The sequence below is a fragment of the Gopherus evgoodei genome, chromosome 4 (genome assembly GCF_007399415.2).
Source record: "Gopherus evgoodei ecotype Sinaloan lineage chromosome 4, rGopEvg1_v1.p, whole genome shotgun sequence".
Classification (NCBI taxonomy): domain Eukaryota; kingdom Metazoa; phylum Chordata; order Testudines; family Testudinidae; genus Gopherus; species Gopherus evgoodei.
Genome location: NC_044325.1, coordinates 109,495,836 through 109,511,591, shown reverse-complemented (window position 1 = coordinate 109,511,591; position 15,756 = coordinate 109,495,836). Strand labels below are relative to the sequence as shown.

The window sequence follows — 15,756 nt, the reverse complement described above, 5'->3', positions numbered from 1 at the left end:
TTTGCTGGATGGAGGACCATGTTTGGGGAAGCAGAAATCTGTTCCATGTTGGCTTAAGCAAAGTTTAAAGTAGAAAAGTATTAATTGCATCCTTGCATTGATTTGAGTGGGACTGCTTATATGCATGCAGTTAAGTGTTTGAGACTTCACAAGATCAGGTTAAAACATGGACAATATTTTGTGTTTCAGAACTGACTCACACTAGTCCAGTAACTTTGGCAATGGAAAATGGAGATATGTTGAAAATATTAAAACTGTTAAATGACTTGGGGCCCTGGGATAGTCCTCTGTTGTTGGCACATGCTCAAAGGTCTGTAGTGCATGACTTTTTTTTTTTCATGTTGGTTAATAGGACAAATTACAGACTGTCAGTTCACTTTCTGTTTGCCTTGCTCTGGATTTGTATTCACACTAGCCTCTTGAATCTTTTGTGAGACTTTTTTGCAGTGATAGTTCTAGTGTTAGCAGTGTTCAAGCAGAGGAACTTTGAAACATGCTGGTAAATTAGAATCTTGAAATAGAGTTGTATTTTCTTATCACAGTGGCAATCTTGCTGTGATTTGGCATTAAAGATGTCTTTTTGTTTGTACAGGCTCTATGAAAAGTTTGGGGAAACAGCTGTAAGGCCCTTGATCAAGTTCTACCCATCAATCTTGCCCTCTGACATCATGCAGCTTTGTAGACATCACCCTGCCCACTTTTTAGCGTATTTAGACAGCCTTGTTAAATCAAAGCCAGAAGATGAAAGGTAAAGGGGTTGCATGTGTGCTGTGTGCTTTTTTTTTCTTGTTGGGAAATGGTTACGTAAGGAAAAGACGACATCATCCAGCTGTGTGGGTTTTTTTCATGTACTGCTGCTTTGCCTGCTCATTAAAACTAGAGTGGAACCTAACATTAAATAACCTTTTGTTTTGCCAGTTAATTTCTGTGCACCAGTCTCTTCCTGTGTCGCCTCATTACAAAGCAGATGCCATTTTATCAAGATTTTTGTAACAACTCTTTAATGACTTAGTGTTTTATTAGACTGTAATATATCAAATTAACTCAAATATGGCTGTATTCTGTAATATTTCTGAAGATTAAAGAAAACATAACTTGTCTAGAAATCATCTTTCCAGTGCACTGATCATGAGTATTTTTAAATGGTATATTCAAAGTTTATCACAATTCCATATTTGGTCAATTTAAAACCTGTGGATTTTCCCACTCTTTTTTTTAGGTCATCCCTGCTTCAGTCTCTTCTTAATCCTGAAGCATTGCGACTGGATTGGCTTTGTTTGGCAGTTTCTCATGATGCGCCACAAAGAACAAATACAGTGGATTCTGAAGGAAACCCTAGGTAAGGTAATAAATCATGTATATTTAATTGCGCTGTGCAAACCAGATGTAGTAGTCCAGACTTCCTATATGTTCCATGGTGGAGCTGGTTACCTTGGAGTAATTTCACTTCCCTAGAGGTTGAAATTCACCCCACTGGAGAGAATCCCCATAAAGCCTTCAATTAAGCAAGGTCTGTAAGTGAGGCATAGTCTTGCCTTAGCCCTTCTGCGGTAGGTTGAATTTCACTCTAGGGTGTATTACCTCATGTACCTCAAGATGTGTAACAGCAGCAACCAAAGAATTAAACAACTTTCCTATCTTCATACTCCAGGCAGGAATGATCTCTTCAACAACTGTAAATACATCTCTTCTTAAGAAGCTGCTACGTTGTTTTTAAGAATCATTTTCAGAGTGTTTCTGGGGAACACATTTTTTAAAATGTGTGAAATTCCCCTGCTGGCTCAGTTGGAGTATAAAAAATGCCCTTTTTTGAGCGAACTGTGCGCATGCCTCCTAACGGTGATGCTGGTACACAAAAAGGCCACTAACCTTTTTCTATCCGTCTTTTAATCACAGGGAAAATCTCATTTTAAGTGAGTCTGTCAATAAGATAGCTGGGCACACTGCTCTTTGAATTAATATTGTCAAAAGTTTATGCGAAAGATGAAACAATCCCATTCATCTATTTGGCCTCCTGATAAGATAGTTTTTTAAAGTCATGAGACTGTTAACATTTAATTTGTGACTTAAACTGTCTTCCCAGACCACGTTCACATTTGTTTACCTGGGGCTATAGCCAGCTGATTTTGCTTCTGATTAAACTCCCAGCTGATTTTGTAACAAAAGAGAAGATGGCTGACATCTGCAAGTCATATGGGTAAGTTGGAAACGTTGTCGTTTACTGAAAAATTGATTATTCTTGAAACTGGCTTAGTTGTATACTGAATATACAAATGAAAGCCAATATATTTCCTGCCAGTTTACTGTCAACTAAATTCATTTAAATGAAGTATTTTGTGACTGGCTTTATTTGAAAGTGCCATCATGTATAGGTTATAAGTAGCCAATGTAAAATGTAACTCCTGTAGTATTACCTTGCTTTGTAGCTAAGAAGCAACAAAGTTATGTTGTAGCACGTACTACTCTATTACCTGTTAAGCTCTGTTTACTCCCAGCAAATGTTATTGACCTAAAATGTGACTAGGGAAGTAACCCCAAAGCAAGTCACAAGGGTTGTACCTTCATAATTGCATTAATGCCTCTCCTATATTTAACCTGCTTTAGCAGAGAGAAATTTACCCACCAGACTTCATGGACCTCTTGTATGTATAAAGACATTTCCTCTGTTCCTAATTACCTCTACTACCTTATTTCCCTAATGACTTCCCTTCTTTTCCTTATGCAACTCTTATCTCCATATGATGGTTGTTTTCTGCTTAACCCTTACTCACTATCATACACAAAAAAACCCTCACTGCAATATGGGACCTAAATGTGTTTATGATTGAGCACTTATGACCTTTGTGAGGGTGGTGGTTGACAAAAGGCCGGCTCTAGTTCATTTAATAAACTGACAGTTCTGGGGACTTACGGCATGACCTATGTTTTGCCACATTGCAATTGCCAGGTTATTCCTAGTATTTGGGGTTATTTGCTCTTACTGATGAGTTTGCTAAATCCGCATTTCATTACCAATGACTTTCATTTAAAGCAAATAAATGCTTTTGATTATGGAAATCGTCAGTCTCTCTCTTTTTTTTTTGTTTTTGTTTTTAAAGCTTCTGGCCTGGATATGTCTCTCTCTGCTTGGAACTGGATAGAAGAATAGAAGCCTTTACTAATATTGTTCATTTGGATGATATGAACCTGTTGGATGGAGAACATGGTTAGTGAATCTTAACACGTGAGCACACTAGTATAATTCATGATCTATATTGACTATGTATTGATTACCGAATAAGTATAGAGAAGCATTTATCAAGAGTTGAATGATGAGAGTTTTAAGCACTGGTATAGCAAAATTACTTGGCATTTTGTAACACTAATATGGTATATTGCACAGCATAAATATAATTGAGTGTTTAAATCAGTGACCCTGTAGTTTAATTCTTGTCTTCCAGCAAAACAGCAGTGTTAAAAAAAACCATAGTCTTGTCTTGAGTGGTTCAAACCTCTTGACATTTTAATCAGATTTTTTGGCTTCAGCTTTCCGTCTGAGCTTTTGTTGCCCAATACCTTGGAGAATCAGCTAATTCCTAGCACTATCTAGTGGTTTTTCTAGGCTGTAGTGAGCAAGTTTCTGTATCAGATGGCAGAATTGCAGTGAAAATCTACAATATCCTAAAAAGACACACAAAGGAATTTCTTTGGCCCTTAGTTTAATCCAAAATCACAACAATGGCTATGAAAAAGCTGTTTTTAGTGCTCAGTGGCCCTCAGCCCTAACAATTAGCTCCAAAACACTTGAAAATGTTTTGCGTGACTGTCAAAAAATAAAATGCGTTTTAAGCCATTTAACTAAGATATGAATGTAGAATATTGACTCTAGAAAACTAGCTCCTTTTAAATGCAAATAGATGTAAAATTAGGTTTGCTCCAAGCTTTTTCCTCACAGATAACTACAGCCAGTCATTTAATTTTGCATTTAGGCTCGATTCCAGAGACTGTGGAAGAATGGAAGTTCCTTCTGCATCTTGCACAAAGTCGCAGCACTGATTTCCACTGCCATGGTACACAGAATGGGAATACTATCGGCAATGGTAGCACTAATTGGTCAAACTGCATTACTGTTGAAAATGTAGCTCTTTTGTTGGCTAAGGTAATTGGTCCAGATCGTGCCTTGCCAGTACTGCAGGAATGTGATTTGACGGCAGAATTGTCTGAGAGATTTACCAGGATCTGCGAAATACTGAGAATTGCTGAAAAAAGGCAAAGGTAAGACGTGTGTGTGTGTGTGTGTGTGTGTGTGTGTGTGTGTGTGTGTGTGTAGAATAGTTTATTAATACTTCACTCAGTGCCGTCTTAGGCCATAGTTTTCTTTTAATAAATTTAAAAAAGACGTGAAAACACTTCAGACTTCAGCTCCAAGAGTATAAACAGTGCTAGAGTGGTAAAACTTCCTGAAAATACTTCTGACCCCAGTTTAAGAGGTATATTTGAGACATGTAGCTTAAAAATGAAAAATGTATTAACAGAAATATATTCAGAATAAATGTTTCCTAAAAACAAAAGGGGGGGAGGGAATAAATGACTAAAGTATCAAATATCCACCACAGAAGAATTCAGAAACTCCTTACCTGTACTACATCCTCCTAGACTGCTCTGATGGCTGCTTCATAAATGCTCTAATAGTGCAATGAGACATTACAATATTTGGGAGTTTACTTACACTGCAGTTGTTGCTGTCGAAGTAGCTCACCTGTAGATACACTGTTTAACCCCTTTACGTTTTTGCATGCATGCTTTTTCAAAGAAGTTTTTGGAATTAAGTGAATGAAGTTCTAGAACAGGGATAGGCAACCTTTCAGAAGTGGTGTGCCGAATCTTCATTTATTTACTCTAATTTAAGGTTTCGCATGCCAGTAATACATTTTAACTTTTTCAGAAGGTCTCTTTCTATAAGTCTAAACTATTGTTGTATGTAAAGTAAATAAGGTTTTTAAAATGTGTAAGAAGCTTCATTTAAAATTAAATTAAAATGCAGAGCCCCTCCAGACCAATGGCCAGGACCCGGGCAGTGTGAGTACCACTGAAAATCGGCTCGCGTGCCGCCTTCGGCACCCATGCCATAGGTTGCCTACCCCTGTTCTAGAAGATGGCACTTGAAAAGGTCATTTTGAAATCTATGTTACATCAATCCTGAGTGGTGGTTACAAATAAGAGTGAAGGCCTGGAATCTAGGAAGCCTTAAATACTAGCCTTAAATAAAAAAAAAAAATCCCTGGTATCTTCTATTTTCTATTATTTATGGTTTGCCATTCATGTTGTCTATTCAGGTTAGGGAAAAATCTCTAAAGGCAGGGGCATGATAGGACTCTCTCTGAAACTGAATTATATTTATCACTGCGTCAGCCAGTTTAAACTCTTTCTAAAAGCTGGTATCCAGCAAATTAGTTAAGAATATGTTTGATTTTTTTTTCTCTTTTGTCTGTAGAGCCCTGATACAGTCCATGTTGGAAAGGTGTGACCGTTTTCTGTGGTCTCAGCAGGCATAGCAAATATGCCAGGAAACACTGAAATGAAGTTGTGTACTGTGCATATGCTGCGTTAAATTGCCTCTTAAGTTTCATCAGCTCTAAGAAACAAACTCTTGTCCACACAATAATGTATTCAGCCACACTGCATGAAAATAGCACCTGAATTGAGTTTTTTCTTCTACAGCTCTTCTTAAATAGTTTAAAACATGCTTCTAAAACAGGATTCAGAAATTGTTAGATTGAAATGCTCCGATGTTTATGTTGAAATTAAGACCACAAGTGTCCTAACAGATTTGGTTTTTTTACAATAGGATTAAAAGTGCTGAATTAATTTGGTAATAACTCTGAATGAATTAAAACAGTTGGTTAAAAGTACAGTCTTTTGAACATTAAATTAGGTTTGAAAATAGTGCATTTTACCTTCAGCAACTTTCCTGTAGGTTGGTTAAGATGTAAATTTCAAAAGGATTAATTCCGTGTATATTGCCAGCATGAGCACCAAACTGTTTTCCCATCTGACATTCACTTTTGTCAATAGCTGCAGTGAATGCATGCAAGAATGCAGATTTTTCCTTAATTGTATAGAACATCTACTCTCTTGATTTATTTGTTGGAATAGCTACATCCTTATCTTAAGAGCTATGTAAAATTAATGTTATGGGGTCTTGATTGCATAGTGTTGAAATATGCATTAAATCTTTGAAATACTCATTTATTAGTAGACCACTGGAAAAAAGTGTAAACACAGCATTCAAAAATTGTGGGAATCTGTCACGAGGTCATCTTCAGATGAATTACCACACAAATCAACATATCTTTTCGATGTCAATATTTTATAGCTGATTTTTGATCTTCTTGGAAGAAATGATGCAACTGCATACCTTTTTATCTAAAATTACCTTTTTAAAAGTATTTTAAAGGAAGGCTGTCAAGTTAAGAATCATATTTTTTTTAAAAACCTTTACCACTCTTAAGATAAACATTAGATTATTAAAACTGAATATTTAAAAACGAATTTTACTTAATCATTTGCAAAAAAATAGCTTTATACCTATTCTGTTTACTCTGAACTTCCTAGAGCTTAGATAGTGAAAACAGACTAGTGAGATTTACTTTAGGTTTTAGCTCATTTCAGTTAAGAGCCTTATTCACTAGCACAATGCTGTAGTATCTAGGCAGTGGTCAAACCCCAAAGAACTAGCTCCCAATAAAAAATGTCATTTTTTTCTCCTACACCAGCATTTTGTGAGTAAATTTATTTGACAGTATCCCTTTAAAATAAGAGCCTTTATACGTTGTATGTATATAGTTTTGTCTCCATTGTTTGCTGCATTCCAAATTAATGATTTTATTTTATTTAAAATTTAATTATTTTTTGGTCAGTGTAACTTTTATCTGTAAAGTTTGGTATGATATATATAAAACTGCGGTTGGATGGGTAACATCTTTGTCTCAATTGCGAGAACAAGTCACTCCCTTATGGTGGAGCGTTTCATAGCTCCTCTGGCGTGGGAATAAATATCTACAGAAATAGGCCTAGTGGCAGGTATTTCATACCTTAAGGTTCCTGTCTGTGAAAAGCCAACAAACGTCTTCTTTTGACTTCAGTATTTCCTGGGGTAGAGATTATCAGCTGAAGTTTGAAAACAGCACAAATGTGCCATCCTATCCCTTCAGGCACCCCATGGTCTTATTTATCATAGGTGTAAAAAGGATTGGAAGTCACCAGGGCCGGCTCCAGGACTTTTGCCGCCCTAAGGAGGAGAAAAAAAAAGCCGTAGTGCCGCCCCCAAAGGCTGGAATGCTGCCCCTTGAGAAGTGCCGCCCCAACCACGTGCTTGGAACACTGGTGCATATAGCCGGCCCTGGAAGTCAGATACTCCTCTGTCGTCCTAACTTTGGTGTTGATATGCCATGAGACTTAGAACAAATCATTTTACCTTTCTGTGCCTGTTTCCCTACCTCTTTAATGAGAACATTTCTGCCTCATGTGGGTGTTAGAATTAATTGGTTCAGTTTTATACAGCACTTCAAAGAAGTAAAGATCTATATAAGTGCAAGCATCATCTGTCTCAGGAAAATACAGAACCAGTTCTCTTTGGGAAAAGTCTAGTGAAATCTCTTCAGTTTAGAGGATGAAGTGACATGGAAAAACAGCTGAAAGCTTTGTGTACATAATAACCTTTATTTTAAAACGCACAGTTAACAATGCTGACTTTTACAATATATCACAAACTTTCTTTCAAAGAATTTGTTTTTCATTTTGCATAGCACTGTTCGTATTAACCACAGTTATACAATATTTTTAAGTGTATTGCACCTAAAATGAACTTGTGTTCATGGTTTCAACTAATTTTAAGAGGTTTCAATAAAAAAGAAGTGTTTCTGACTTAGTCTTGATTTCCTTATTTATATGTGAATAAGATGTGAAGGATACGTGAACACATTGTGACTTCATCCGAGGAAATGCTGCGGTTGCACACTGAAAGCATAAGAAAGAAAAGTCTGCCACCCAGATATGTTCTGAGCCATTTAACACGTGTTTAGCCTTTTTGGCTAATTCTTTGTGAAATCGTGTCACTTGGCTTAATAGTAAGATTGTCTGTATAGTGGGTTTGAATGTCAAGACAAGAATCCAAATATGTTGGTCAAACTCCAAAAGAGGTGTAGTTGCAATAATACCTAAAAGAATTTACATTTTGGTACATTGTTTAACAGAAGAAAAAAATACAAAAGACCCAACTGTCAAATAGTATACATGAAAGAAGCAGAACATTCTATCCCCTCTCTTAGAAAAATCACCAGCCACTCTGTATCCAGTAAAAGCATCTGGACTCCTCAGGAGGTAAGCTGGATGCACGGTATTCTTAAGACTCTAGGAGACGTGTTAATACTCTGACTTCTGTTTTAGCCGTAATTAGGTTGTATTAGATCATGGGGTTTCACAAACAGAGCAGTCATGGGTTTAACTGGAGGTATTACCCTTCAAGCATGAGGGCAGCACTTTATTCTGATGCTTAGCTGTCCTCTGCTGGACAAATGGAAAGGTCTTTCTTGATCTGTGACTGAAACTGCACCTTTCCTCATTAGATGCCCTAATCATCTGTCTTACTGGAATGCCCAGGCTCACTTCCAAGTTTCCACAATAAGCCTAGCCTTTTGGATATCCTCTGAGTGGGGTGGGGTAGTCTCAAAAGATAAGGCAACTTTGCTGAGAATCAGTAGAATTGGTTTCTACGAGTGAGTGCTGTGGCCTTTGATCTATTACTACTTTGTGTCTCAGTTTCTCTACTTGTAAACTGAAGATATTTACCAGCCTATATAAAACGCTTGGAGATCTGTGGATGAAAAAGAATGTATTACATGCAAGGAGTTTGTGCAGCCTGCGGCTGGTGCGTGTGATGTCAGTGTCAAGTGTGTTCCCTGCACAAACACCATTTAAAAAACTCCAGTGTAAGAGCAATAAAGATTCTACCTTGAAACGTGCTGAAGTCAGAAAATGCCAATGTTAAAATTGAATGTGAAGCTTTAACACTTCTTGTGTGCATGTATGCATCACCATACCACCCTCAAATGCTTTGTCAAACTTTTGATAACTGTAATTGCATTCTTTGAGTGTGTTCAACTATGTGATTATATACACTAATGCAAACAGCCAGCTGTGGAATCTTATTCTTGCCTGTGTAAATTTAAGAACTTAAGAAAGTTATGGAATTGAAACTTTTAAAAGAAAAAACATTCTGTAAGAACAACCCTGAATTTCACTGAATTATGCATATTAATTTATTGACAACTGTATACATGGAACTGATGAAGCTTTTAATATTGAGGAATATTAAAGGACTGTTTGCATGATATTGTAAATTACCATCACTCTGCTTCGTACTGTTTGCACCTTAGCTGTGCAGGTCCGAAGGCAATTGGCTGGCAATCCTGCATGGCAAAGTTAGCCAGAGCAGCATACTCTTTTTTAGGACATCAGTTAAAAAGCACCGAAAAATCATACCAATCAGTGTTTAAAGATAAGGTGAGATTCTTAAACCCTCATGCCTGCCAAATCCAAAGTGTTGTTACAAGGAACTTCCTTTTTTCTTACCAAATTTTAATTGTTTATCTCCAGTCCTTTTGCTCTTCAAGCTTTTTTGTTACAATAGGACAAAATGTACTGAATGGATTTTGTTTCAGATTAATAATAATAAAAAAGTTTCCCTTTGGGTGGAGGCCAGGCCTGTAAAATTTCAGTCCAGAAGCTTGAATGTTTTCAGAATGTTGAGTGAATGAAAAGAGGGCTAAAGGAAACATGTAGATCACCTTAAATACCACTGTTCAGAGAGCTCCAGCTATATAACGCACTGCTACTTTAAATGATGATGTGCAGTGTCTCTGGTAGGCAGATCATAGAGGGTCTGAAAAACTAATGCATTTACAATAAGTGGTATCCATCAAATTCAGTTCATCTAAGGGAAAATGCAGGTGTAGCTCAGGGACTACTGAGTTTCTAAATCTCTACAGCTTTGTTACTACAAGTTGTAAATGCTATCCAGGATAACAGTACCTAGAAGTTATCTTTCCCTTTTTTACAAGACTAGTTGGAGTTTGTCTAGAAAAGTGTGGATGCTCATGGGAATAAAATCAGTTAAGATTAAAGGAAAATTACGCGATTCAGCCTATGTCATTTTGCTGTCAAGGCTGCTACTGTTGAACATAAACATTTCCAAAAGCTTTCAGAAAGCTCAAAGTCAGATTGGTCAACAGGGCATTGAGCATGGATACAGCTAGGGTCTGTGTTTGCAAGCCGTAGAATTCTGTTGGACTAGTGAGCAGGACTGATTCAGCAGTGTTTCACAACACCTTCCCAATCATGATGACTTTATTCAGATTACATTCCCATAAGAACCACATTGACAATTTACAAGATCTGCTGTTTAGTTTGCAGACTTTAGAGGGCAAAGTCTGACCTGAACTAGTAGATATTTACCTGCATTTCTGCAGTTAGAATCAATAACAGTTTTACATATTATCGCCCATGCACTGATTGGAGAATGTAAAATGTATTTACTCCATTTAAATAACATTTTGATAGTTAAGATTGTTTTTTTTAATCACAAATGAAAACATTTTACAAAGTAAACTGAGTTACTGATAGAGCTGATGATTCCAATCCACAGGTAATATTTTGAATGAAAAGATATTTTTGTAACTCTTCATATAACTGCATCTAGCTTATGGCTTAGATCTTGCCAACAAAGCTACACATAAAGTTAACCACTATTCAGACAAATTAACCTCTCCCTTTAGTGATCATAATGGTGGTAATAAAAGCTAGTTGATGTTACTCAAAGTTCAAAATTTTGACACATTTCCATCTAAATTTAAAAGGGGAAAAAAATTAAAATGTCTTGAAAGATGACATCTCATTTTTGACCAGCTCTGGTAATTTAAGTTTTATTATTTATTTCTGTTACCATAGCCTCTTGAAGCCAAAGTCATGGACCAGGACCCGTTGGCTAGGCATTGTACAAACAATTATACATAAGGATAAAACTGATTTGGTGTTTATGGTACATGCCAGATGATTACTTAAAACTTCTGCATAAAAATCTCTTATAAAGCATTACTCATTTCACGAATTAAAAAAAAAAATAGAAGCAAGTCAGAAAAAGTGACTGCCTGCAACTTCCAGTAAATGATGGACATTTCATCATATCAGGCATTGGTTAAGTAATTGATCCTTGGATCTACAGAGAGACAATACAGACATTGACCAATTGAAAGCAGGAAGCCTCAAGAAGAAATAAGGGAATTTACTGCAGTAAATTCCCAACAGAAGCAATGTTTGTTTGCATTCAACAAGCAAATGATGGCTAAATTCAAATTGGGCAATGTTTCTGTAAATTATTTCCTATTTGCTCTTTGAGATAAGGCTTCCTATAAATAAAGTACCATTTTTCTTGTGAGAATCCATCGGAAAGAACTCAATTTTTCAGGGGCTTTGCAATATAGCACCGGTAAGTTTAATTCTAAATGGAAACTTCATATTATACCATTTTACCTTGCTTTGTATTCAATTTTTTTCTTATAACAAGTGATTTTTATGATATAGAAACTGTTAACCAGAAACTAAAACTTCTATATTTACATCTGAGCTCTGAGACTGATGCTGTGATGGCAGAGAGCATTTCATTTTTCTAAGTAGAAATCATCACTTTGGGAGCTTTTCTGAATTGTGTGTGATGCTTTTGATCTATGTACCTGCTCTAAAGCAGTTATAAGAGGAATGAACATTATGGATGGAGTCTTTAAAATATTGCTCAGTTTTCTGACATATACTTTCCTTCTATTACAGCCTAAATAAGTGAACTATGAAGTTATACAACTGCATGTTGTTATTGTCCCTGGTACTCTGTGTCAGTGCCCAGAACTGGTTCACTGATGCTGGAGCATTCATAAGGGATGCTTATCGAGGTATGCTTTTTACTCACTGCATGTTCATCCTCCAAACTGTTCTGGACTTAAGTGTGTCAGTGATTTAACTAAATTGGTTTCTAAAGAGATTTAGTTACATTGATGCAGGAACCATCTGTAAACAAAGCCCTAAATGAGACTGATGCTTCTAACCTGGAATCACACCTCTACTCCGTTGTCCTGGTGACCCTTAGAAAAGCCCTGAGAGAAATTTGAAGGTTTCTTTGTCCCAAAGATATTGCAACAGAGTTTTGTTGGAGATTCTATGGTTTTATGAGATCCTTCTCAAAGGAACTCCTTTCCATCTCCTCCTCCAAAGATGTCACCTGGTGAAAGCTACAGTTAAGAAAGCATAACTAGCTGCAAATCCCTGTATCTCTAAAGGGAGGCCTGGGTACCAGAGAAAGTTGGGCAATTTTTTTGGAGGGACAAATATTAAATGCACCAAAAAATGCATTTCAGGGGGACCCTGCAACTTTTTGCAAATTTTGGTCAGATGTGGCAAATAGTTTAGGCTGGAAAAAAACTTCAAAACTAATAATTTTCACAGTGGCCTATTCTGACATTTTGCTGCAAAAATGTTTATTCAAATCAACCTGAACAATGTGTTTTGTTTTTCATTTTGATGAGAAAAACCATAACAAATCAATTTTGGTTGAAACTAAACAGTCTTTATTGGATTTCTAAGATCTTCCACTGAACCATAAAATGAAGTATCTACTCAGTGGTATATAGGAGCTTTTCTGCCTTCTCTAGAAGCACTATACTTGGAAGCCACTGTGGTGACGTGACTAGAATGGTGCTTGACTGCTTCAGAGGAATGTGGGTGGAATAACATCAAAGTTTTGTTTTAAATTTGCAGTTTCTCTATAATCCTTTCTCTCTTCTCCAGGTGCTGAGGATATGTGGCGTGCATACAGCGACATGCGGGAAGCGAATTATAAAAATGCAGATAAATATTTCCATGCTCGTGGGAATTATGACGCTGCCCAAAGAGGGCCTGGCGGTAAATGGGCAGCAAAAGTTATTAGGTAATGGATTCTACTTGGATTATGAGTTAAAAGTTGGTAAAGAGATATGCAATCAAATTATTATGAAGTACATTGTAATTCATAACTAGTTATTGTCCGGTTTGAAGAGGCCATTTTTATTTAACCTCTGGCTAAGTGTGAAGACTGTGCCCATTCTTGAGTTGTAAAGGTGATTTCTGAGCTGACCTATTTGAATGTGTTCTGATATCAGATCTCATTACTATGTGCTAGGAGACGGATGTTTTCACCCCAGGGCTTTTAAAATTTAAATAATTGCAGGACCTCACTTTAGTCTAGAACTGGTTCATATTACCCTTGATAGTTTTCTTTGATGAAATATCATATGTTCACTTGCAGTCCTCTAACGAGGACTGTTTTAAAATATTGCTGTTGAACGTGATGACTATGATACAAAGGAGCTTATGAGGAGTGGGTAGAACTTAGTGGAGGCAAGCAATGGGAAAGCTTTTTAATTCACAACTGCACTGATGCACTTCTGGGATGACTTCTGCTATTCACAGACAGGCTAAGATTTGTGTCTGTGTTTGTGTGTGACAAGGTAGCTGAGCTAATATCTTTTATTGGAACAACTTGTGTTGGTGAAGTATTTATGCGGGTCCTCAGCTTTATGGAAAAGTAGAGATTAAGCTCTGGGGGTAAGTGAAAAGTAAATCCTTTAGTTATTGAGATTTAATAATTATCTATCTAAAATAATCTTTGTTTCTTCTTTCCAGTGATGCTAGGGAAGATTGGCAGGGTGGCATTAGTGGCAGAGGAGCAGAAGACACACGTCAAGACCAGGAGGCAAATGCATGGGGCCGAAGTGGAGGAGACCCAAACCGCTACAGACCAGAGGGCCTTCCCTCTAAATACTAATGCAGTCTGTAATACTTTACAATTGTTCAGTTTTTCTACCAGCTGTGCAAAACCACAATAAATACAATCTTAAATTTCTGAAGCTCTCAGTGAATGAACAAACATCCTCAGCTACATTAGAAAGGATAAAAAGCAATATACATACAAATTTTTCATGATTTGGGGCCAAAGGTAACCCTTAACTGCCCAGGATTTGGAAGTATCGTACAGATTGAGTAAAGGACAATCATTAAATAATTTGTTGCATATTCCTGTGAAGCAGTGGGCACTAGCCACTGTCAGAGACAGGCTACTGGACTACTGTGATCCATTATGATAATTCTCCTTGTTGTTGTTATCCCCATTTTACAGACAGGGATCTGAGAGATGTTAATTGACTTGCCTAACATCACAGGGGAGTCTACAGCAGAGGTAGGAATGGCGTTCAGTCCTCTAACCATAGACCATCCTACCTGGCTAATTAGTTTGGGGCATAAAAACCAACATACAAAGGTTTAGGTATCATGGCAAAAACAGAAATTTAGGGGGCAGGTCTGGAGGAAAGTTAACATTTGAAATGAAAGGATGAAAGCACATTTTCCATGATGCTGAGAGTTTAGGTCCACTTTAATAAGCAGTAATCGTGCTTATGTTTTAAAAGTATATATTTATTGTTTATCAGGTGGATAGAACCTCAGTTCCGTCTGAGGTCAGGCTAGAAAGGTTGGATCAAACTCACTGGATGAAATTTCCTATTGTTGCCAAAAAGCAAGAGTGAGTGGAAACTGCATCAAACAGGGGTGGCAAAACTAAGTTCAGGACTAGTTAATGTACATTGATAAAAATGTGGAAACATTATATGGTTTAGAAGGCTCAATGCTCACAACTGGAAGTCAAAAAGAAAGTAAAGGAAAGGAGAAGCACAAAACCAAATGAAAATGAAACCAGTGTTTTCTGGTTGTATGCATCCCAGTCTTTGGATAATTACCAGGCAGCTGACAACAGCCTCATTAGAGTTTTCTGGTAATGGATTTACCCTAACATCTTCACTTAAAAACAAAGGAATCTTAGAAATTCAAAATCATATCGGCCTAACAGTCCTGAAGAAGAACTCTGTGCAAATCAGAGGCTTTTCTCTCTCCCCAACAGCAGTTGGTCCAATAGACATTATTGCCTCACCCACCTTGTGTCTCTAATAGCCAGGGAGCACTAAAGCTACAACAACACTAATTAGCCCCTAGTTCCACTCTTGAAGCAAAGCTCAAACAAATTTGTAGCATGCAGTGGGGGGTTCTTAGCATGACTCTGTTCATATAATTTTAAAGGCCTTTCCTCAATTTTTAGGGTAAAAGTGCACAGTCAATTGGCCTCAAATCTATCACAGACCATTTCTCGGAGACAGACCAAGTCATTTGTAACTGACAAACATTAACAGGATCTTGGACTTATTAAAGTCTCTTTCATAGTATAGAGAACATACCTATTTATAGCCTTGTTGATTTAAAGCTCTAATCCAAATCCCATTGAAGCCGGAGAGAGTCCTTCCATTGGTTTAAATGGTCTTTGGATCAGGCCTGCATATCCTATTTTGGTAAACATACGGACACTCATATTTACCAGCTACTTGAATCTGGGGATTCTAATTCATGTGTTAGGGATTTTTGGGGGGACAGGTAGCTATGAAAAACCTCAACCCCTTTCCTCAGTAACTTATTTGGGCTTAGTGGAATTTACTTACTAGCACAATATTTTAGATATAATTTACAGAGGTTAGTGATACCTCCTAAAAGTCAATTACCAGAATGCACCATAACATGGAGCATCTGGCAGAGATCCTCCAAATCAGTCTTTCTGCATTAATCTGTGCAGAGTCCCACACTATACCCTCA

At 37.1% G+C, this 15,756-nt stretch overlaps 2 protein-coding genes across 7 annotated transcripts in view; both read left to right on the top strand.

The window, feature by feature from the left end:
* The window catches only part of HPS5 (HPS5 biogenesis of lysosomal organelles complex 2 subunit 2), a 47,426-nt gene extending 39,517 nt beyond the window's left edge, over positions 1-7,909 (top strand). For all 6 annotated transcript variants that reach the window (XM_030560519.1, XM_030560520.1, XM_030560517.1 and 3 more), the window contains 7 exons: positions 190-310; positions 593-748; positions 1,220-1,339; positions 2,084-2,197; positions 3,099-3,205; positions 3,969-4,254; positions 5,474-7,909. In XM_030560519.1, the coding sequence (XP_030416379.1) occupies positions 190-310; positions 593-748; positions 1,220-1,339; positions 2,084-2,197; positions 3,099-3,205; positions 3,969-4,254; positions 5,474-5,534 (965 nt within the window). In that variant the 3' untranslated portion in view covers positions 5,535-7,909. The remainder of the gene's footprint in view (positions 1-189; positions 311-592; positions 749-1,219; positions 1,340-2,083; positions 2,198-3,098; positions 3,206-3,968; positions 4,255-5,473) is intronic.
* Positions 7,910-11,165: 3,256 nt separating this feature from the next.
* On the top strand, positions 11,166-13,966 carry LOC115650488 (serum amyloid A protein-like). Its single transcript, XM_030560530.1, has 3 exons — positions 11,166-11,981; positions 12,874-13,012; positions 13,747-13,966. The coding sequence occupies exons 1-3, from the start codon at positions 11,879-11,881 to the stop codon at positions 13,886-13,888; spliced, it is 384 nt and encodes a 127-aa protein (XP_030416390.1). The 5' UTR covers positions 11,166-11,878; the 3' UTR covers positions 13,889-13,966.
* Positions 13,967-15,756: the final 1,790 nt, after the last annotated feature.